Source organism: Eleutherodactylus coqui, chromosome 1, assembly GCF_035609145.1.
Source record: "Eleutherodactylus coqui strain aEleCoq1 chromosome 1, aEleCoq1.hap1, whole genome shotgun sequence".
Taxonomy (NCBI): Eukaryota; Metazoa; Chordata; class Amphibia; order Anura; family Eleutherodactylidae; genus Eleutherodactylus; species Eleutherodactylus coqui.
Genome location: NC_089837.1, coordinates 163,462,624 through 163,486,904, shown reverse-complemented (window position 1 = coordinate 163,486,904; position 24,281 = coordinate 163,462,624). Strand labels below are relative to the sequence as shown.

The window sequence follows — 24,281 nt, the reverse complement described above, 5'->3', positions numbered from 1 at the left end:
TTATAGGTTGCTTCCTGATCAGAAACTTGGTTCTTGTAAGTTGCACATGGGGCTGTGTTTTGGTTTACAGTTGTAACAGTTATGCCTGTTTTCATGTTATTTTCAGATCTTGCGTGGCTGCTCCTACTGCTGGCATACAAACTGATTAGCCTGTCAGCAGGAGGGAATATAGCTAGCAGGGGGAATTAACTCTCCCTTTCTCTCAGAAGAGGGGGGTTCCCCTGTAGGAGAGAATAAAGAATTCCCTAGCAAGAGAACCCTGGCATTGCGCTGCTTGGGGATTCCTTCTCACCTGCAGGGGAACTTCTCTCTCTCTCTCTGCAGCAAGAATATCCCTCCAGCCTTGCTGAGATAAAGTGAAGTCCTGCAGGGTTTCCCCCAGGGCTTTTCTTCATCTCTCCTCCCAGGGCAGTAGTGCTTTTTTTTTAATCAGCGTAAAATACTGAACAGTTAACCATTTACATGCTGTTATGTACCTGCTGCTTATTCTAACAGGAGTGTCTCTCTCTCTCTCTATATATTTACAATTTAAAAAGTAAAGCATTGCATTGACTGGGCGGCAGTTCTGGCGATTCCTGTCCAGTGTACAATCCTTTTGAATAAGCATAGTTTTCCTTATTACATAGTCAATTTACGCTTGTTTGGGCAAAATCGCTCATTCCTTCTACAAGGACCTTTACTTTCAAGTAAACTTACTAAAAAAAAAAAAAAAAGAGAATCTATTTCCAGCAGATACATTGTTTTAATTACTACACTAGGTAAAATCATTTTAAAATGTATATTTTATTCCGTTTTATCAAATGTATCACACGTTATCAGATAAAGATCAGCAACACCAGACAAATGTGGAGAAACTACTAAATGTACAGGCATAAATATATCCTTAAAACAATCTTCAAAAAAATGGAATGTATTTACAAAAATTAACAAGTATGAAGCCTTGTAAACTGTGCAGTTTACAGTTTGAATTCCACATCCTAACTTATCCATATGTACATTTTATAAACCACACTCTAATGCAAATGTGAATTTAAAGCTTAGCAAAGTGGAGCGTAGCTTTCCTGATCAGTTCTGCATGACATAGAAGACTATAGGAACTACCGAAACATCTGTATGTCCGCATAAGGCCACCGTCATGCACTTTTTTTATGTAAAAACTGCAAGCATTTCATGTGTTTTTCTTAGCATTTCATTTTGCAACGCTGTAAAATTGCATATTTTAAGACCTATAAAGCAGCCTATAGAAAAACCACCATATATAGAGCGTGGTGCATTTTCAGAAAAAAAGCCCCCAATATACCATTAAAAAAAGCATTGTTAGTAAGGAGTTAAAAAAAATAATCTTGCTATTTGTATAGCGCCAACTTATTCCGCAGTGCTTTCAGGTAATTTATTTATTACCTCCCACCAAGCTGGGTACTCAGTTTACCGACCTCGGAAGGATAGAAGGCTGAATCGGGCAGCTACCTGAACCACACGGGAAATTAAAGGGGTTGTCCCGCGAAAGCAAGTGGGGTTATACACTTCTGTATGGCCATATTAATGCACTTTGTAATATACATCGTGCATTAATTATGAGCCATACAGAAGTTATTCACTTACCTGCTCCGTTGCTAGCGTCCCCGTCTCCATGGTGCCGTCTAATTTCAGCGTCTAATCACCCGATTAGACGCGCTTGCGCAGTCCGGTCTTCTGGCTGGTGAATGGGGCCTCTCATGCCGGAGAGCTGGTCACCACGTCGTCATCGTAGCTCCGCCCCGTCACGTGTGCCGATTCCAGCCAATCAGGAGGCTGGAATCGGCAATGGAACGCAAGGAAGGAGAAGAAAATCCATGGTGCACCATGGGAGAAGACCTGCGGTCCACCGTGGGAGAAGACCAGCGGCGCCATCTTCACAAGAAGAAAAGAAGAAGCTGCAGAACGCTGATGCAGGTAAGCGCAATGTGCTTTTTAAAAACTAACCCATGCTTTCTTTTTAACAGGGCAGAATGCGGGGGTAAGTGAAAAAAAATTTTATTCACTTTCGCTGCGGGACAACCCCTTTAACTCACAACCTTCAGGTCTTGAGCGAGAGTTTAGGGCTGCATTTTTGCTGCCTTAACACACTGCGCCACACAAGGCTCTAGATTTAGATTTCATTATAGATTTTCCATAGACTTCTCTGTAGGAAAAAAACCGCTCCTGAAAACGGATATGTTAAATAGCCCAGCTGAGCTTCGTTTGGTATGTTGGAATAGGAAAATACACTTTTGGACAAACAGAACTGGAGCTACAGAAGAATAAAGTAGAATGAGCTCTATTAGGGCTACTGACATGACTGAAATGGTGTCAGCTTGTTTGTAGCCCTTACAGAACTGGAGCTATAGATATTTGAAGTGAGGTCGGGAATAATAAGTTTACAGCTGTCCTTTTAGTGTGTGGTCAGTGCAAAGAGGCAGAGGGGACGAGCCCAGCCATCTGTATAATGGCCCTTTTATAAAAGGTCCAGCAGTCGTTTAAACGACTTACACGAGCACTGACGCAACGGCTAAAAAGGTTTCTCGCTCGCTGAGCGCTAAAGTCAGTGAAAAACAGAGAACGAGTAGTGAGCAGCTTTTTTTGCGTTTACACTTAATGATTATCGCTCAAATTCGTTCAAACAAATTTTGAGTGATAATCGTTCCATGTAAATGGGCCATAACTTCCTCTCACATGGGATTGGTGATATGTTATCACCCCAGCAATCAGAGCCCATTTGCTCTCAGATTATCACATATAGCTTTATTCCCCCCCAAAAGGAGTGAAACGATGGGGGCTTGCTCATCTAATAACTCCATGCAGTTTAACCGCTCAGATGCAGTAATCTATAATGACTGCGGTATCTAAAGGTTTTTACTGAAAACAATTTAAAACATTTTTGCCCTTTAATAACACACAAATACCAAGTCTACACACCCTTTAAAATGCCATGTTTTAGTGATGTTAAAAAATCTGACAAGGATGAATTATTTCAGATTTCCACCTTTAATGGACTCTCTATCTGAACAATTCCATTGAAAAACGATCTGAAATTTTTCATGGTGGAAAAAGAACAAAACTAAAATAACGTAGTTGTATACGTATTTTATTTTTATACTCAGTAGTTGTATACGTGTGATATGGCTTATATTTAGGGATGTGGTTATGTTCAGAATTAACAAATTGCTATTTAACATGAGTTTAAATGCGATCAAACTTATGTTAAATTTGGCACAACAGTGACATTACCAAGAACGGGACATCCCTAAAAAAACTGATGAAACTACCGGAAGATAATTGGTGCTGGAGGCTCCCGAGAGGCTTGCAGCAACATTAAAGGAGCTGCAGGAGTTTCTGGCAAGTTCTGGTTGTGTAGTGCATGTGACAACCATCTCCTGTAGTCTTCATATATCTGGGCTGAGTGGTAGGGGGCAAGATGGAATACTTTTCTAACAAAGGAAAACATCCAAGCCCGGCTATGTTTTGCCAAAACTTACATCAAGTCTGCCAAAAGTATGTGGGAGAATGTGTTATAGTCTGATGAGACCAAGGGGGAACTTTTTGTCCATAATTCCAAAAGGTATATTTGATGGAAAGTCAACACTGAGCATCACCAGAAGATCACCAGGTGGTGGAGGTTGCATTATGCTTTGGGACTGTCTTTCTGCTGCTGCTGGAACTTGAGCTTCAGTCAAGGTGGAGGGAGTTATGAACAGTTCCAAATATCAGTCCATTTTGGCACAAAACCTTCAGTCCTCTGCTAAAAAGCTGCAGATGAATTTCACCTTTCAGCACAACGACCCAAAGCATATCTCCAAATGAACAAAAGAATGGTTTTGCGAGAATATCAAGGTTTTGAAATGGCTCACCAGAGCCCAGACCTGAATACCATTGAAAATCTGTGGATTGACCTGAATAGTGTGCTAAGGTCCATTCAGACGGGACAAATGCTGGGCAAACGATGCACGGTAGATAGTATCGCAGGCTCACTCATAGAGCTGCCAGCAGGGGGGCGGGGCGCTGCAGAAGATTTCTCTCCTCACGTTTCCCCGCCCCTCTCCACTTACTTTACATAGCGGCCATTCAGTACTGAACGGCTATTTACATTGAGCGATCTGCTCTTTCTCCATCGTTTATGCTGCATAAACAATGGATGATAAGCAGATCGCTGATTGCCCAGTGTAAATAGCAGTCGTTCAGTACTGAACAGTTACTATGTTAAGGCAAGGGAGATGAGCAGGGGAGCGCGAGGAGAGAAATCTCTAGCCTCCCTGCTGTGAGCCTGCAATACTAGCTCCAATGCAACAGCAGCTTGAGAGCGAGTATGTGCGAGCACGAGTGTCGGGGCCTTTACAGATGAGATGCCCTCGCAATCTGAAAGATTCTGCAAGGAAGAGTGGACAAAGATTGCCATGTCAAGATGTGCCATGCTGACAGACACCTACGCAGAAAGGCTGAATGCTGCAAAAAGTCAAAAGGTACAGCAACATAGTATTAGTTTTGGGATGTGCATAGTTCTGCAACTATATTTTTTGTTCATTTTTCCACCCTAAAAGATGTCAGTTTGTTTTTCCATGGAATTGTACAGATAACGGGTCACATGGAAGGGGGAAATAAATATAAAATGATTCAATCAGATTTTCTTTTCTTTAAACATGACAAAAACATAGCATTTTAACAGGGGATTGTAGATTTTCATATCGTGTGTACAAAAAATATAAAACTTTATCCAGCACTATAAATTCCCTTAACAGAAAAAAAATGCACAAATGACACTTTTCGGATAATCTCACTTCCCGAAAACAGAAGTTAAAAGTGATAAAACATCATATTCACCATAAAATGCTACCAATAAAAACTACCAGTTGCCCCACAACAAACAAGTCCACATACAGCTCTGTCAGCAGAAAAAAAATGCTCTGCTCCTGGAATTTGGAACTATACAATATATGTTTATATTGTGCAAAAAGTGGTAAAAAAAAAACACTAAAATTTGGTGTTGTAATGACTTGCAGAATAACAGCATTTATATTCACGGTAGCAATATTTATACCACATTTTACCACTGTAAAAATAAATCCCCCCTCAAAAAATGCTGACATTTCCTTTTTTGCATTGCTCCAGAGCAATAAAAATAAGCTATTCAATACATTATATGTACCAGAAATTGGTTTCTATAAACTAGAACTCACCCAGCAAAATACGCTGACAGCGCCGCAAATATACAGGGGTTGAGTGGAAGCAGAAAATCTAAACCCCGCATAGTGGCTGGCCCTTGTAACTGCAAGCGCAACTCACATTGATTTCAGTGAAACAGCAGCCTGCAATTACAAGCACTGGTCACTACACAGGGGTCAGAGCATCTGCTTCCACTTTGAGCCCTGTGCATTTGCGGTGCAGTCAGCAGATACTCAGTTGATCGGCCAGGGTCCAAAATGGCCGCTTACGGCCAATCAACCACAGATGACCTATCCTACGGATAGATCATCAATAGTATTCTCCATAAGAAAACCCCTGTACGATGACTTGAGTTTTAAGACAAAAAGTATTTGCACAAAACAAATTAAAATCTACAATAAAAAAAGTATGCCATTTTGAGGAGGGTACCGTATATACTGTGGTATAAGCCGACCTGAATATAAGCCGAGGCACCTAATTTTACCACAAACAAACTGGGAAAACTAGGTGCCTCGAGTATAAATCTAGCTAGACTAGATAAAAAAGAAAAACCAAAAACCGCAGTACTCACCTCCTAGCAGGTGTCTGTCCAGGGCGCAACGGTCTCCCCGGCAGTGCCTCCAGCTGCTCTGTAATTCTCCCTGCTTGGCTTTGAATTCCCCCACTGTCAGCAAGTAAGCTCTGTGATTGGATCGAGCGCCAGCCAATCATAGCTGATGCTCGATGAACCATTCACAGCCATTCAGTGATATAATTCATTGAAACCATTCAGTGATATCATTCATTGAATGGCTGTGAATGATCGAGCGCCGGCTAAGAGGAGAGTATTGAGTTTGTTTTGTTTTGTACCTAGTCCCTCACTCGAGTATAAGCCGTAGGGGGCTTTTTCAGCATAAAAAAAAAAAAAAAAATGCTGAAAAAGCTGGCTTATACTCCAGTATATACAGTAATTACAATTTTAATGTGACTGTTTGGAGGTTAAAAGGGGTTGTTTAGGAATCGAGAAATATCTGCTCTCTTCTAAACCATCGTCACATCTGTCCAAGGGCTGTGTCCTACTATTGCACCCCAGCTCCACTGAAATGAATAGGGCTCAGCTGCAATATGACAAACAACCCAAAAACAGGAGCAACACTGTTTGGAAGTAAATGTTGTTAGCCACATTTTCCAAATTTTGGACCTTGCATAAGGGGAGTCTAGGATTTGAAGATGGGGTCTTTTCTAGAAACAGTGACACACTTGCCAGTGGGCTTTATGTGGTAATGTAACTCATCACAATTCAAGTGAACATAGCTGTTATGGGAATAAATCATATTCCAGAAGATTTCACTGGTTTGCTCCAGATTAGTTATAATGCATGAATACATGTATTTGAACTCAGGGGTACTCCCCGTGAGCCCCCATACCCTTCTGGTTTATTGTAAGGAAGTACAATACAGTTATACTGAATATGACGCACCAATTACATGCATACCCTTCCAAACATCATAACTCATGATTGGCCTAGTATGTAATGATGCTGCTGATTAACATATGTTTACGCCCCAGGTGTATGTTGCTGTGTGAACACGTAATTTCTAGGAAAAGCAACTAGAATAGACTATCAATATCTCTGCCTGTACTAAGGAACCTAAGGGAAGAGATAAGGAGCAGCCCCGCTCTTATGAGCGGTCGGCATCGCAGGTCTTTCTCATAAGAAACACATCTCAGGACCTTGTTAAATCTTGAGAACTTGTGTAGGAGTGTATTTCAGGATACCAGCATAAGAATAAACCAGTTAACCATTTCACTGCTATTTTCTATGAAGGTGGATATATGAATATATATACATATATTTGCATAGGCTGCTTTAAGAAACACATTTATATTATTACTACAACATAGCTTAGTTGCAATACTAGACAGATCCCATTGATTTGGTGTAGCACAGTTCCTAGAGGAAAAAAGTAAATCTTTTACATTTTCCACAGCCCTTTTAATTACAATTTTTTAACGAAACCCTTTTAAGTAACCAGGACAAATAAAAATGCTCTTCTTGGCAGACGTCTGTAGAGAAAATAGTAAGTTACGACAATCCCCAAATCACAAAACTTTTAAGACACACCTCTTCAAAGAAGCATACGAAGCCTCCTGATCTAGTCCCCCAACCCTACAATATGCCCCCTGCCCCTCCCTATGGCTTTCCACTTTTGCCTATCATGTACACTTCCTGCACTACCCCCACCCAGTTTGTGTCCTAAAAACTGTATATCACATATTATCATCGCATTGCTGTGTTCCCCCTTGCTCCACCTCCTGCCCCTGTATCTTCTGTATCGCACCACCCCGTTTCTAAATAATTGACTGCCATATGTAACTTTGGTAATTTCTGTATTGCGTTCCCCATGAGTCACGAAAGCACAGCAGAATAAGTTGGCGCTATACAAATAAAGATTATATTAATTTACGTGAATGTGGCATGTGTAATATGAATAGTTGGTCTCTATGGACACTGGGAACCAGGTCCGAAGTAGCGCTTAGCAGTTTGTCAAAAATGTTGACAATTTTGAGATAATTTTTCTGTGCCTTTTCTTTTAAAACCAAAAGCATGAGTGGAGTCTAAAGGCAGAAGTGTAAACGACATCTTTATGAATCTACATTTTTTTTTTATCCATACTTTCGAACAACTGAATATAGTAACATGTGTTGGACAGACTCCTGATGAACCAAAAAATGTTTACCATGCACCAAGTGTTTATTTGGCATATGAAAGTGGTCTCCTATGCTGGTTAATGCAGCTTCATTTATTGAAAAAAAGTGTGCCAACACATACCATCCAAATGAATGCCATGAGGACCCAGATATTAGATCAACTAAAAGCTATGAATGCAGGAACCACATGTGCCAGGAGAATTCACTGCAAGTGTGTAAAACCCAAGCAGTAAATGTGATGCAAAGATAGCCTAGACCATGTCACACATTTAAAAATGGTGCACAAGGCATTTTTGTAACACATGTCATGCCACTAATTGCCATTAATATAAAATTAAGTGTATTATACACTTCAGTTATTACAGAGGGCATTAGCAAACACAATTTTAATGCTAAAATACACGTATTCAGAAGACCAGTTTTCTTTGGTACTACGTGCACATAAAATACATGACATTTTTAATATTCTCTAGAACATACACAAGTGCGATTGTTTTGATCAATTGTTTAAAGGGTTCATCTGGTTTAGAAAACTTTGTTTTAAGTACTCGATTGGGACAAAGGGAGTTTTGTATGAGTGGCTAAAAAGAGCTCTGGAGGACCCAGCATGTCCAGGCATTATATGTACTTTAGTATGAATGGGGCCGAGCTGTAATACTACAGTGCCTTGGTGAAATACATTGAGATAGCTTAGGGAATTGCTCATTGAAATGAACACAGAGCTACAAAACAAAAAAGTGACCCTCCAATCCTGGACGGATGATGGCTCTGCTTCTTACACCGTGCATTGGTATGTATCATTAGTCAAAGACACTACACCTGCTTTGATTGGCTAGTCAGAGCCTCATGTAGTGTCTTAGACCAGGGGTCCCCAACTCCAGTCCTCAGGTACCACCAACAGGTCATGTTTTCAGGATATCCTATGGTAAGAACACCTGTGGCAATGTCTGAGGCACTGACAATAATTACATCACCTGTGCAACACTGAGGAAATCCTGAAATGTGACCTGTTGGCGGTCCCTGAGGACTGGAGTTGGGGAACACTGCCTTAGACTACCAATACATACTAATGCACAGTGTGCATCAGGTAGTCCGTTAAGCAGTGCAGCCATCTTTGTTTGCCCACCGCTTTAGCAATTAAAATCTTTGGGACAAACTACCTAGACGAAAATCCGTATCCACTTGGCATTTAGTAAAAGATCAACGTCTACATAGAATGGACAGCCACAACTCACTGCAGCGGTAGGGAAATCCAGGCTGGTTATCACTCACAGAATCCACAACAAACAACTTAACACTGGAATTGTGGGTTATTTTGTACTGTTTTTTTTCCAGCATTTTACAATGGAAATACATTTGACAAAAAGTTTTCACAAAAATATATTACATCAACACATTTCCAATAAAAGTAATCTTTTACAGTTATATCTAATAGACCAACATATTTAGCATATTAATATAGTAAAATCTGCCGATAGAGTCTGTATTTGAAATCATTTACAAGGCCTGAAAATATGTGCAGGGTAATAAATGCAGTCAGATGAAGAGCGCGGTGCACAGATGTGATATGCAGGAAAAAATATACAAGACATCAAACCAATCTGTAAAAGCCGGGTACATATTTGTATTTCATCTGTGTACAGGTTATGGTAAATAAAGGTAATTTACAGAAAAATGCTAGCGGTCTTAGAAATAAACTGTCCATTATACAAGTTACATGTGGTATGGATATTAGCATGATGTACCAACCATTGTGCATTCTGTAATAACCAGCAATGGTACATCTGAGTTGACATGCAGATATCTGTCAGTGCCTCAATAACCAGAAAGCCATATTCACTGACAAGTACGGAAAATTATTCCATGGCACTAAATGTGTTTTTTATTGTCTAACTGCTAAGCATTATAGCCTTAAATCATTAAACCAAGTTTAAAGTGGAAAGAAAACTACTTTCCCAACACTTTATAGACATAAGCCTCATTTACATGACCAAATACAGATCTGTTTTCCGTTGAGAAGTTGTCCCATGAAATTAAAAGCTGATTTAGACAATGATTCTCACTCAAAAATCGCTTAAAGCCATCTTTTGAGCGATAATCGTTGTGTCTAACTGCACTGACATCTTGCAGTTTTCGTTAACCAGTCGCTGACCATTCTCTTTCAGCATCCTGAAAGAGAACAATGAGCCTTATCAGGAGTTCACAGCGGGATACAGCTGATATTATTGTTTCAGCTGCATCCTGCTCCTGAACACAGCCAGGGCATGAAGAACACAGCGGTCCAGCTATGTTCTGCATACCCCGCTCAGAGCACTCAGCTGTATAACAGCTGAGCGCTCCGAGCAGAAGATAACTAGATGCAGAAGACAAGCAGCCCCGCTTGTCTTCTGCATACCCCGCTCAGCTGTATACCAGCTGAGCTCTTAGAGCAGGGAACAGCTGGATGCAGAAGACAAGCGGCTCTGCTAGTCTTCTGCATACCGCGCTCGGAGCGCAAAGTGATCGCTCAAACGTTGAGCAATCACCTTGCCCTGTAAATGCACACAACGATTATCGCTCAAAAGACATCTTTTGAGCGATAATCATTGTGTCTAAACCAGGCTTTAGTTATCCCCTATCCACAGGATAGCAGATAACTTGTGGATCAGTGAGGGTATGACTGCTGGTACCACCACCAATCCAGAGAATGTGGTTTAAGGTGCATCCAGGAAAGAACAGAGGTCGCACATGTAAGTTGCTCTTCCATTCATTTCAATGGGACCATAGGAAATATCCCCCATCAGCTTGAACCTGGCTAACTTGCTTTAGTGGAATAACCCCTTTAAAGTGACCATTATCTATATATTTTTTACTGATTAAAACTAGACAAACATATTTCATTTTCTAGTCTCCATTTTCGGATGGTAGACACTTGTCTGTACGTAGCTACGGGGGGCGGCCATAGCTGCTGGGAACAGAGTGCTGCACTAGAGCATTTAAAAGGAGTATACGGTTTTGGGGTTTTTTTCATTATTTTGTAAGGGCTAAAAAGAAAAAAACTGTAAACGAATCCTACATTTTATTTTGTAAACCAAGTAAAATGCTGTAAGGGGAAATTATCTGAGCTACAAAATGACCTCATAACATGGTCACATTTAATGTCACGAAAATCTAACATTCAGATTACCAGTTAAAATTTAAATCTTCGATGTTAGGGTTAATTTGTTTTATAAACACGGTATTAGGATAATTACAGTATAATCAGGGTTGGACAGTATCTGACTATTTTTGAATAATTCTAATCCCATGGCTCCAAGGATCAGACAGACTTTTAATTGCATGTATAGGCAATTCAGATGCAACATGGCCATCCAGTCTACCTGGATTCCATCAGTCTCTTACAAAGCTTTTTTTTCTGCAACTGAGCATTTGTGCAACAAGAAATATATATTTACAAGACCACCACCTACTGGCTAAATCATTCCCTTTCCTTTAAATTTGTTCACTATGACCAACAACTGGAATTATCAAAGCTTAAAAAGATTAAAAAATAAATAAAAACATAAATTAAAATAAAAAATAAAAATAAAAAAACACAAAAATTACTTCACTAACTCGCCAGTCAAAGAATTCAAATGTCAAGATCAGGAAAACATATCCATACAAGAAGAGGTTTAGTCACTTTAGGGAGTCAGTTTGTACTTTGTAATTCTTATTCAACTTCGGTAAATGAAACTAGGAAAATACGGTTTGTTGGCCTTCATTCGTTTACATTAGTCAGTAATCTTCACCTGCCAGGCCTCCGTAGAAGTGCATAATGGTGCTTTGCTTTATATCTTGACATTCCCAGCATCTTAACCATAAACACTTGATGCAGAATGTATTAGCTTGTCCTTTTAGACAGTTCAGGGAATTCCTTGGGCATGCTGCAAACTTCCTTCCGTTGGGATGAAGAAAAGGACTTCGCCATAGGTGGGAACAAGGGAAAAAAATAAATAACTTGCTCCTTAGTACGGCTCTAGAATGGCTTTCCCCTTGAGTCACTGGCATCAGTCATGCACATAGCAGTTGACTACTACACTTCTCATTGTCACTATAGCGCCTTCATTGGGCACGATTTTAAAATCATATAATTTTTTTTAGAAAGTGCTTCTAACAATTGGTAATGAATGCAGAACAGAGGATACTAAAAGTTTTTAAAATCAATTAAAACCTTTTCTGAACAAAATTGAACCATGTGAGTGTCAAGTTCCTTACGTGCTTGTTATCTGCAGACCTCTTTAATGAAAAAAAAAGAAAAGCAGGATGCAGAAGTGGCACAAGAAGTAAGGAGCCTATGGATAACATGGCATTCAGACACTGGTGGGGGAAAGCGGTTTTGGTGGTGCAAGATCCAGCAAGGCCTGCACTGTTCCTGCTACTTCCACTAATCCGGTCTCTTCAAGGATGTGTGGAGGAAGACACAGACGATCCTGGGCATGAAAGTAATAGGAAGAGGGTATAAAGGAGGAGAGGGGGAAGAAAAAAAATAGAAAGGGAAAAAATAAAAATTATAAAAAAATAACAATATGCTTAAAAGAATGACGGCCATCAATACTAACATGAGGAAAATAATTTAGCAGAAGTCTAGAAAGCTGAGGGTTTTTCCCTCCTATATAATGTGATAGGATAGCAAAAGCATTCAAGAGTGCAGAGTACATGTAGCGCATGAAAAGACAAAAGAGGTGGCAAAAGATGACATTTTTGCCACCCAGAGAAGAGAAAGCAGGAAACACAGGAAAGACAGTTCTATCAGTAGCAAAATTTATTTACAAAACGGAGCAAAAAAGTGCAATTGTTAAGGAGCTGCAGAATAAAACCTCATACATCAGTGATCTGCATTCCTGCTCATTTCTAACATTCTACTATATCATGCATTATGCTTGTGCAGAAGGCTGGGGCTGCACAGCAGCTGAGTGCCACACAGGAATTCCCTATGGGCAAAAAAAGTTGCAAAAACCTTATCAGAAAGTTTCTAATGCAATAGGAACATTTTGTAGGTACTAGTGCATCTTGTCTCCACCGGAAGAATGAGTGGAGACATTGGTTGGGCGACTTGAGTTAAAGGGGAGGGACATGTGACGGCCACAATTTCGGATTGGTTGCTGTAAGCTACCAGACGCCCTCCCATCTGCAGTCCGTGGTCCGCAATAATTCTATTACCCCGGCGGACTGGCATCTCAGCTTCTGGCCCCGCTGTGAGTGTCCTCCTGCCGGCCTGTCATCTCAGCCTCTGGCTCTGCAGACAGATTTTACACCGATCTCCCATAATCTGCCCTTCCTGCCTCCTGTCATACATGCCGCTGTTCAGCCTTCTCGGCTACTGCCTCAACCGCTGTCACTCTCCCCTGCTGGATTCTCCGCTCCCGTCCACTGACAAGCAAAGCATCAGCTACGTTCCCATCCAGTTGCGGCCCTGGCGGGCAAGCTCCTTGAAGCTGCTCTGCCAGTGGTGATGCAGAAAGCTGTTTCTGGGCTGCAAGTCACTCCAACTGCTCTTCAGAGAGCAACCATCACCTGCTGCAGGACCCATTATATCTCCTCCAGCCACAGGACGGCCAAGGTAAAAACAAAAAAAAAACCCAGGGAAGCTCCGGTTTCAGTGTGCCCTCGACCAGGACGTCAGCCAATCCAGAGCTTTAGGGGGAGTGAACAAGGCGTTACCTGTCACTGTGCAGCTCTCCACCCATATTTCTGGTGGAGACTAGATGCACCAGTACCCATTTTGTGATAGTGGCAGTATAGCTCCAGCCTTCAGCTTCCGTTCTCATTCTACCAAGATCTGACACAACCTTTTGCAGCACATATGTGGTTAGCTTGTGTAAGGCACAATGGCCTCTCCTTTTTGTCTTTGTGTTGCAGCCATCAGCAGGGTTACAATAAGCTACTGCTGTACAAAAACATTGTTCTCAAAAATATGTGGACCAAACTGTTCTTAGTGCAGATACAAATCAAATGACTTCAACTACAAGCAGTTAACCTGGGTTTACAGACTGCAATTCATTTTACATTTGACCTGCAATCTGATTATTAGTATTATAACACCTGTCCCTTTAGAATACTGAACAGATGTTTGACACAAAAAGTAGATTAGGGACCCCTCTGACAAGTTGTTAATGGTGCTGCCTGGGTTTTCGCCATTTTATTTAGCCCTCTTACTTAAACGATTAAGTCGTGTTTGTAATAGGAAGTTTATTAAAAAACCGCCCTCCCCTCCCTCTGAACCGAGTGAAGCTGTATATTAAAGGGGGATTCCAGGACTTTTTCCCCTTATTTTCTACTAATGATCAGCAGGTTATCAATAGATGACTGGTGGGGACCCGCAATTCCAATCACTGTCAATCAGCCGATTCTGGGGGTCACTGTCGGAACTAGAAAACGCTGACCACAGCTTAGTTGATACTACAGCGCTGGTTCTGTTTAATTCAATGGGAGCTGTGCCTGCAATACCAACCTGGGCCATTGCACTATGGTCCGTGTTTGTACTTCCTTTGCTGACCAAAGAGTCAGCAGTCTCGGGAATCAGCTGATTGGTGGGTAACCTTCAGAAATGAGGTACTTATCTCTTAACCGGTGGATTGGTGAAAAGTGTTAATCTTGAGACCCCCCCTCCCCCCTTTAATCTTGATGGCAATGATTTTGCCTATTAAACGGAGAAAATATGTCTAAATAGGATTTGTAGCATGTAAACTAATGCTTGTTTTGCTTGTCTTCTCTTTAGGAATAGTTTTCTGCTGCTATATAGTTATGTAATTGCATGGCTGCAAGTCTGGGTAGCTGCATAAAACAATGTATTAACACTGTACTTGATACGAGTCCTCAGCTGAGGTAGAGAGTAATGCATAAAGCCTGGTAACCTACAGCACGTTGGCATCCAAACAATTTCTGCATAATGAGTAATTTATATTGCTTTAATGTATACAGTGTTTCATAGGAACAATCGTTAGTTGTTAATATATGTATCACACATGCTGAGTGTGAAATCAAGGAGCGATGTTGCTTTGGCTTCAGGTGTCAAAAAGGTCTATCAAGAGAATCAGCATGCTGCGGCAAAAGTAACAAATCATCAGAAGTAACAGCATTATGGAAAATACTGTTAGATTATAAACCCGCACCGCCAAAACATAATATTAGGTGCAGCACAGCACATACAATCCTCAAAAGCTAACTCAATCTGCATGGAGATTAGGCTGGAGCATGACAGTGCCAATACACCATTGATAGCTGTTGTCAAATGCTCGGTCAGCTGCCTGCCATTTCTCCCAAACCCGAAAAAGGTTCAAGCAGATGAACTAATAAAACTCATCCCTTTTTCTTCTTTTAATTAGTGTTAATTTCAGTCAGACTGATGAGCCTTTGGTATAAAACATTCCCATGTGTTCTCTGAATGCAACCAATTTTGCTTTATCAAATGTAGAAAACTACTGGCAACATTGGCATGAAGGCACATGAAAGGTGCAGCCAGCTCTGAAAAATCTGCTACTGAACCAAAGACCTTCTTGTCATCTGCTCCTCAATGAAGCGAAGAGCATTCCTTTCTCCAAAATGTTAAATTTCACAAGTGCTTCAAATTGCCTGGAACCACTAAAGTGTGGCTATTGGTCAAAGATAACACTGGCAGCTCATTGTTTTTCCTACTGGCATGAAGCATTGATTACGTAATGGTTAAAGCTGGCTGTGCAGCATAGATCACAAACGCAGAGGTGGTAATATTTGCATCCACGGGTAATCTTGCTCATTGGCCCTGGATTACAGTTCTGGATTACTTCACAGTGAAGAGTTATAACTGATATTGTGCTTCAGGTAGAGGTTTGCAGAAGAATTCATAGTTGCAGGATCAATAACCCCCCACCCCATCAACAGTTAGTAAGTGGATCCCCCTGCCTCTTCACGCCTGTGTCCAGTAGGTAAGGAACCAGCGATAGAGCATGAAGAGGAGAAGCATAAGGGTGCAGTAGAAAACCCCAAAGCCCAGGAGGTGGGAGGAAAAAGCAGGTGCTTGTGAGCCTTCTCCAAGAGAGAGGAGACTTTCCAGAGTCCCCTTAATGCTGCAGAGGTTTAGCTGGAGAATGTCTGAAGGAAGACAAACTTTGTCCTGTCCAGAGGGGGTGAGCAGGAAGGGAAAAACAGAAAGCAGAGTCAGTCATGCAAACACCATCATGCAGTTAGACACTTGCCTGCTGACAAGAGAAATATGACGACAAAGGGAAGGGTAGAAAATAGACATAGTAAAGCAGTTAACGTTCTTAGCTCTCCATAAATATGTCTAAAGGAAACACTAGTGTTAGAGAAGTGATTGGATTATAAAATACGCTTTTGGATCTTGACCGAGGAGCAGCACTAAATGTCGTCTTGAATACTTTGAGTGTCTACCATTCTAGAAATATAAGTTATAGGCAATGAGTGAAATGAGTCATGGTAAGGTTATGTATAGAATGCCAAAGACGGGACATCAAAGTATGAAATGATTAATATTTCACACATTTCCTAGATATTTTATGCAATGCCAAAAGACAACTCGACAAAGTACAAAATAGTCTCGCCAGCCGTGGTTTGGGCCTTGCCTAACCCTGGGCACTCCATTTTCTCCCCTACACCAAAAAAAATACGATTCCACCCTTTGCACCATCAACCCTCATCATCCTCTGATGTCCCACAATCCAAAATCCAACCCTCACTTTTTCCAAGGTTCACTACTATAATCTCAGTCAGTCACCACTTACAGAACCAGACTGGGTCCCCCCCCCCCCCCCCCCATCATCGCTCTCCTCCACTGTACTCAGGATGACAAATAGTCCAAACTCCACAGACCACAGAACCTGCAGGCTGGATGCATGCAAGACTGGGTAGTCTGGCTCTCTGTCCGTCAGTGTGACGCTGCCACGCAGATGGTGTGGGCACATGGGTCCCCTTCAGTTCCCCTCACTTAGAGCCTTCTGCACTGCCCTCCATTCTGCCAACACAGGGTTCTGTGTGTCTGATGGTGCCGTGTCTGCTCTAAAGGCTCCTTGAGACAGGAGTCAGGACCCATCCAGCTCCTCACCTTCCTCGACCGCTTACTTAGTGAGAGAGAAAGGAGGTTGTGCATTTACATATACATTTTTTTTTTCAATCAAGTCCTTTTCATGACTTTTTTCACACACTGTCTAAAAATCGTACTTGTTGGTCTGTATAATGCCTAGGTATTCTATATGATGCATAGAGAAAGTATAAAGCATATCTAAATAAAATACAAATTTTGAACTTTGCCTCAAAACCTCACGTATTCTATAGATTGCCTAGCCATTCTATACAATGTCTGTTTTTCACTCCTTGCCTGTAATGTAGACATATATTTCAAACTGAGGCCAACTGTTTTTATGCCCATCTACTAAGTTTTCTCCTCTTAATAAGCAACTACCTATTCATGTTTTAAAAAAATTGCTCCCATCAGCAACCACAAATGAAATCCATCCTGCTAGCCTTCCCCTAGGTTTATACCAAACACCCTACAAATCAATGAGCTAGTAGAAGATGTGCAGAAACAGAAACATCTTCTGGAAAGTCACATGAAATTTGAGATCAATGAAGCCCTGTGTGGCTCAGATGCAATTACTTAATATATTCTAGGGGTGGCCACACACAAAATAGCTGATGGTTGACAGCTGCTTCTCCTAAAATAAATTTTAAAAAAAAATTATATTTTTATAAATATATATATATATAATATATATATATATATAATATAATATATATATATATATAATATAATATATATATAATATAATATATATATATAATATAATATATATATATATAATATAATATATATATATATAATATAATATATATATATATATAATATAATATATATATAATATATATATAATATAATATAATATAATATAATATAATATAATATAATATAATATAATATAATATAATATTATATAATATATATAATATATAATATATAATATATATATATATATATATATATATATATTTTGTTTTTTTTTTATATTACATACATGCTCAGCCAAGGCTGCATGTTCACTTTCCACAGTGAGAGCAATGGGCTGAGTTCACACGGAGAATTGCCACGAAATTATCGTACAGAAAGTCTGCACGATAATTCCGCCCGCGGCTCCTAATCCCAGGATTAGCCAGCAAAGTGGACGAGATTTTGCAAAAGTCTCATCCACACTCTGCGGCCAAGCCACATGAAGACTGATTCAATTCCGCAGCATGTCAATTCTTTTCTCTTTTCTGCAGCAGCCCCTCTCCTCTCCATGGGGAGAGAAATCTGCAGCGGAATGCTGATGGCAAAACTGCTACAAATCCGCAGGTTTTAAAGCTGCACTTTTCCAGCAGAATTCTCGTGGTTTTTCAGTGTGGCCATTCCGCTGAAATTATGTCCCATGTGACCCCAGCCATAGGCTGCTGCCAAACATTGTTGGTAGCAGCTTATCTCTTCCATGAACATAGACTTGGCATGTTGAACTCTACCATGCGTTATTTCTTTTAAAGTCTTTTTACACGGGACAACTGTTACGCGCTAAAGCGCCCGATAAATGATCAGTGACAGGAGGCGGAGCAGGTCAGGGATCGTGCTGGCCCGCCCACCTCCATTCACAGTAAGAAGGAGGTTGTTCATAGATGAACAACTGCCTTTTTATAGACATTCTAATGCAATGGCAGACCAACAATGATTTTTAGGTTTGCATGAAAGATTTATCACTGATCGTTCTTTCACTGCAGGTGTTTACACTGCACAATTATCGTGCAAACTACTTGATCTAACGATAATTGTGCAGTGTACGGGGACCATTTACCTCTGCTATTGGGGGATCCATTAGGTCATTGCCCATTCCTGACAAAATAGTGTATGGTCAGATTCAGCTGTAAGTTCCAAGTGAACTTGCATTGGTATATTTGTATCAGAAAAGATGCTGGTGTCATAAGGAAAACTGTAATAGTTACTAAACAATGTACCGGAAAATAAAGTAACATTAGAATCATCGAATGCATTTTTCAGAATGAGTCTTTAGAAAAGTCAAAATAGCCAAAGAGAATGGCTGCAAGAAAATGTTATCAAGAACAAACTACAACTACGGAAAGTGTACACATGTTACATTGTTTTGTATACTAGTTCAATAGAATGTGCAGAACAGTGTTTTCTTACCTGGGGAACCCCAATTTTTCTGCAGGCTTCCAGGAAGTTTTCAACATTTCTTCTGCATTTTGCCATTTTGAGCTTAGGCTATTAGAAAGACACAATGACTATTACTGATGAAAAAGCTAATTTCTACTGCCGTTTGTAGTATATAGTTTAAATCAACACAATACTCACAACAGCAGGTGAGGGAACATGTATGCTCGGCACTGATCTTGGCCGAACATGGTTGGCTAAATGGCACAACACCACGCCATCTGTAAGAGCTGCACCCAAGTCACTGGGAAGGGACACCTTTAACCGCGATTCTATATTCTAAGAAAAAGAAAAAATAACTTTTAAAGTCAAAACAACGAGATCCTTAGATTTACCCCCAAATCTTTAAAATATTTACTCTGTATTAGCTATGGGATAAATTTAAATTCTATTACAATGGCTCTGGAACATTAGAATAGAATATCCACTGATAAATTTATTTCACATATTTTACAGTAAGAGTAGCGGTTGTAGATAACTTGTCATGTTTTTACCCAGCAGGCCACACTAATAATACAGTGTTATATGACTGCAATTTGTAACCAATACAGTAACCCGAAAGTTTTATCTTTCTGTAAAAAGCATCTAATGATCCAGAGCATTGGTCTCAAACTTCTGGAAAACTACAACTGCCAAAGTCTTGGGCTGGAGACCTTTGTACTTAATATGTAGATCATTACAATGTTACTGTCATCCTTACTCTCGCTTAAAATAGAAATGTGATTACTTTGGCCTTTTTCTATCTTTATTATTCTACGTTTGGTTTTAATTTTGTAGATACAAAACTTAAATGCTGTGTTTTCCCGAAAATAAGCCCTACCCCGATTTGGAGGATTTTTGTGGAGGCTTGAAATATAAGCCATACCCCCAAAATAAGCCCTAGCTGTGTCACATAAGGACAGGAAAAAAAAAGTCTCAGTCCGCGTCCCTCCCACTGCTTTTCTCAGCTGACCACAGATCGCTTCCTGGTTATGGAATTCATAAATCCTGCCTCCAGGAGGCGATGGCTCCGTTTGGTTCATCGAGTGATGCATTTATTGGCTGAGTAGAACTCGAGAACCAATGCGATGGCTGTGATTAGTTCATCCAGTGCTACATTGATTGGTTGTCGAGCGCTGCTCAGCCAATCACAGCCAGTTGTGGAGGCAGAATTTATGAATTAGCCAATAATGCCACGACTCAGCCAATTCATAAATCCAGCCTCCACAATGCGATAGCTGTGATTGGTTCATTGAGTGCTGCATTGACTGCCTGATCAGCGCTTGAGAACCAGTCAGAGCCATCTCTTCCTGGAGGCGGGATTTATAAATCCCGTAACCAAGCAGCGATCTTCTGTGGGTGGCTGTGGACTGCAGTAAGCCTGCCGTAGCTCCAGAGAGCAACAGGAGGGACGTGGGCTGAGCCTGCCAAGTATAATACGACATCCCCAGAAAATAAGACCTAGTGCCTCTTTTGGGGCAAAATTTATTAAAAGACAGGGGCTTATTTTTGGGTAAACAGTATACATCTAACCTTCAGTGGCAGGTTTATTACAACCGTGTCATGCCTCACAGGGCAGTTTTTTTCTAAAGGAGTCAACAATGCAATTTAACCACTTAAGTGACGCATTTTTTAGTTATTTATGGGTTAAAAAAAAAATTCACTTTTATGATTTTTATTCTGAACTTGCAAGTGTAATGTTTTTAAAAAGATTTAGTATAGTTTTGGAGATATGATGCTACAGCCGCTGTCCCCATTGAAAGCAATAGGATGCAGGCAACCCCACCAGTGATTTTTGAGGAAGGGCTTGAAATATCAGCCCTTCCCTGAAAATCATCCCTAGCTTGTGTAAAAAATAAAAAAATATATGTACTCACTTCGCCGCCGCTGTCTGGGTCCAGTTTTGGCCACCCCCAAAAATCATTGTCGCGGGGAGTCCCCTCATCAGTGTTCAGCGATGAGGGGACTCCCCGCGGGGGTTAAGGAATCCTCTGCCACTGCTGTTGCAGCAGCGGATAACTATCATCGCCCATTTATTTCAATGGGGCCAGAGCCTCTCTCGCGCATCACGTGGGATGCAGAGACCAATTTTAATTTTTTCTCCCAAATGCATGCCTGACGACGGAGTCAGGCAAGGGGTTAATCTCGCAAGTATTTGAAAGTACTGTACTACTTTGACAGTTGGTATTAAGGCAGGGAAATCTCTGGAGCTTGCTGCGCTGAGTATGCAGTAAAAACCCAGGGAGATTTCAGATAACAGCTCAGTGCTCCGAAAATTTCAGCACTTGAGCTGTCCATGGAAATCTCTTGGGGTTCAACTGCATGATCAGTGCAGCAAGGGATTAATCAAGACTATTTGCAAGTTGATTTACTTTTTGTGTTACCCCTATTTTCAAGATTGTAAATTCTTGCAGCATGGCCCTCACTCTTGTTCCAAAGTTTTTTCTTTATTTCAAAAGGCTTTTGAAAAGGTGCTGCAATGTGGGATCTCTATATTAAAGCATCCCTAGCTCTTATTGGATCTCCACAAGTAGAAGTACGATGTAATCAAGCTGCTAATAATTCTGCAATTACAAACCTTTCTGAGTTGCTCTGTGACTTCGAATTCCTCTTGTCTCATTTTGGAGCTGTGTTGAGGACTTGAGTGTGTACCATCAGTAGAAGCAGCAGCAGGAGGTGGTGTGTTACCTGTTAACAAAAGACAATACAGAAATCACCATAATTCAACATTACGCTTAAAATATACCCAGAGTATTATGATAATTAAAACAAGTTCCAACTTTCTGTTGTTGTGCAATGTTTCTTTTTTTCTTTCCCATAGTAGTGAATCAGCAGGAGCCCGATTAATGAATGTGACTACAATCTGTAAAAATAGTGTGTACATTTTGAATTTCAAGAACACGTATTTTTTGTTCACTTTGTTTTCTAACTGCTTGCAGACGACAATTGAGCAGTCTTCAGCACACACACAGGACGATTCTGGACTACAACCTTGGTTTCAATAATTAATACACAAGTATTTTAATAGACTAAACCTATTACCAAAAGTGTGGACATGCATATGCTGAAAACAACTTATTGCACAATTGATACTCTTTTCACTTCAACATAAGGGCTTGACAGGTCTACGTGCAGAAGCATGAACGGAGCTCCCTCACTTACTTCTTTTGACGTCTTCTCGAACAGCAGCCCGGAATAAGAAGCTTTCAGGACGCTGAGGCGAGCATCGATATGATGTAACAGACGTTGGTGGGGACAAATGTACTAATATAAAAGAAAGATAACATACATGTTATTTTTTTTTTATAGGTTTTGATGTTATCTTTGCAATTGTGAGCTACACTGATCAATGCTCATTTTCAGCATTTATTTAGCACCCACAATGGTGTTTGTAACATGTGAGCTAGCAATTCAAAAGGGTAGAACCATAAAAGGCCCTAAAGGCCTGCCTAAAGCTCCACTGAAGGAGGAACCAAGTCAGGCTGAATGGAGTAAAAACCACCAGCTAGACTGTGCAAAATGAGCTATCCAGCAGGTAAAGCACCTTTACACAGGCCGAGAATCAGCCAGTAATGAGCGTTGATCGACAAATCTCGTTTAATGCCATCCAAACATGACAGAAGATCACTGGAATGGAGACGGACAATTGTTTGCGCCATATAACTATCATTTGTCAGCTACCCCTTTACATAGAGAGATGTGCAGCCCATGGTCAGCCGAGTAACAAAGCGTTTGTTCGTTTGTCAGTTGATCGTAGGCACAAAGGGACGAGGCTCTTTCTGTAAACCCATTGGCCCCCCATAATACAAATGCAGACTACAGTTGCTAATGACAAAGACTTAACAATGGACTCCAGGTCTGCCAGCCACACAAGCCTATAAGACCATGTCAGAGGCTAATTGGCTGCTTTTCAATGTAAAACTGATAAAACGTATAGGTACTGCATAATACACAAAGATTTATAGTATATTATACAAGCAATTGCAAAGTCATCACCAGTAATAAAATTGGAAAAAGTAAAAAAAAAAAAAAAATAATGCCAAAAGTATTAAAAGCAATAAAATAGTTTTTTGCCAGCAATGGAAAAAATTGCAGTTTTGTCCATCACCTGGGCAAGAGTTAATGGTCTAATATATTATATGCACATCAAAATGGTGCAATTGTTAGTTAGATTTCACCTGAATTAACTTTTTTCTGTACATTTTATAGTAAAAAGTACAATTGCAAAATCAACTTGTCCCACAAAAAAACTGCCTTTATATGGCTATGTCAAGGAAAAAAAATTCTATAGGAATGAAAAATGGCTAGGGAGTGAAAGCATTAAAGGGAAATCATTTGGTTATGACCCCCATAAACTAGGGGATGTGGTGCAGAGTTCAGTGATTCGCTTCTTATTCTTACCATACTCATCATACCCTCTATCAGTCCGCAAAGCCGTGGCTGCATGACTTCCACAGACTACTTATGCGCACGCACATACTGAGACTCATTAAGGCCTCATGTCCACGGGGAAAATCAGATCCGCTGCAGATTCTCAATGGAGAATCTGCAGCGGGTCCCTCCTGCCCCGCGGACATGAGCGCCGAAAATAGCAATTTAAAAGCATTTACCTATTCGGCGCGGGCGGGGAAGGTCAGCTGTTCCTCACGGCCGGATCTTCATTTTCGGGCGGCGGATGAATTCCTGACGCCGGCGGCACGTCGTCGACGTGCCGCGCGCATGCGCCGGGCACATCCGCCGAGCCGAAGCAAGGAAGATGCGGCCGTGAGGAAGAGGAGACCTTCCCGGTCCGCTACGAATGGTAAATACTTTAAATTCCTATTTTAGGTCTCCCGCGGATCCGGACGGCTTCCATAGGCTTCAATAGAAGCCCGCGGGAGCCGTCCCCGCGGGAGACCCGCACGAAAATGGAGCATGGTCCAGATTTTTCCATGCTCCATTTTTTTTAAAATCCCTTTTATTGACGATCCGCGGGTATTTATCTACCCGCGGGTGGTCAATGCATCCCTATGGGATGCGGATCCGCATGCGGGAGATCCGCTGCGGATCTTAAATCATATTTTGCCCGTGGACATGAGCCCTAAGAGCATGTGCCTAGGCAGCCCACATAACGCATGGAGCAATGCATTCTTGGGTGGACAGCGAAGGAACAGTGAGGAACTATAAGAGAAGAATCCCTACATTCAGTACAGCATCTCTTAGGAGTCCATTATACTATTTTATGGGG

At 40.9% G+C, this 24,281-nt stretch overlaps 1 protein-coding gene across 6 annotated transcripts in view; it reads right to left on the bottom strand.

Annotated features, from left to right (window-relative positions):
• Positions 1-8,221: 8,221 nt before the first annotated feature.
• LRCH3 (leucine rich repeats and calponin homology domain containing 3) overlaps positions 8,222-24,281 on the bottom strand; it is a 71,424-nt gene continuing 55,364 nt past the window's right edge. For all 6 annotated transcript variants that reach the window (XM_066602927.1, XM_066602891.1, XM_066602910.1 and 3 more), the window contains 5 exons: positions 22,217-22,318; positions 21,633-21,742; positions 19,217-19,354; positions 19,049-19,126; positions 8,222-12,317 (listed from right to left, as the gene is read on the bottom strand). In XM_066602927.1, the coding sequence (XP_066459024.1) occupies positions 12,198-12,317; positions 19,049-19,126; positions 19,217-19,354; positions 21,633-21,742; positions 22,217-22,318 (548 nt within the window). In that variant the 3' untranslated portion in view covers positions 8,222-12,197. The remainder of the gene's footprint in view (positions 12,318-19,048; positions 19,127-19,216; positions 19,355-21,632; positions 21,743-22,216; positions 22,319-24,281) is intronic.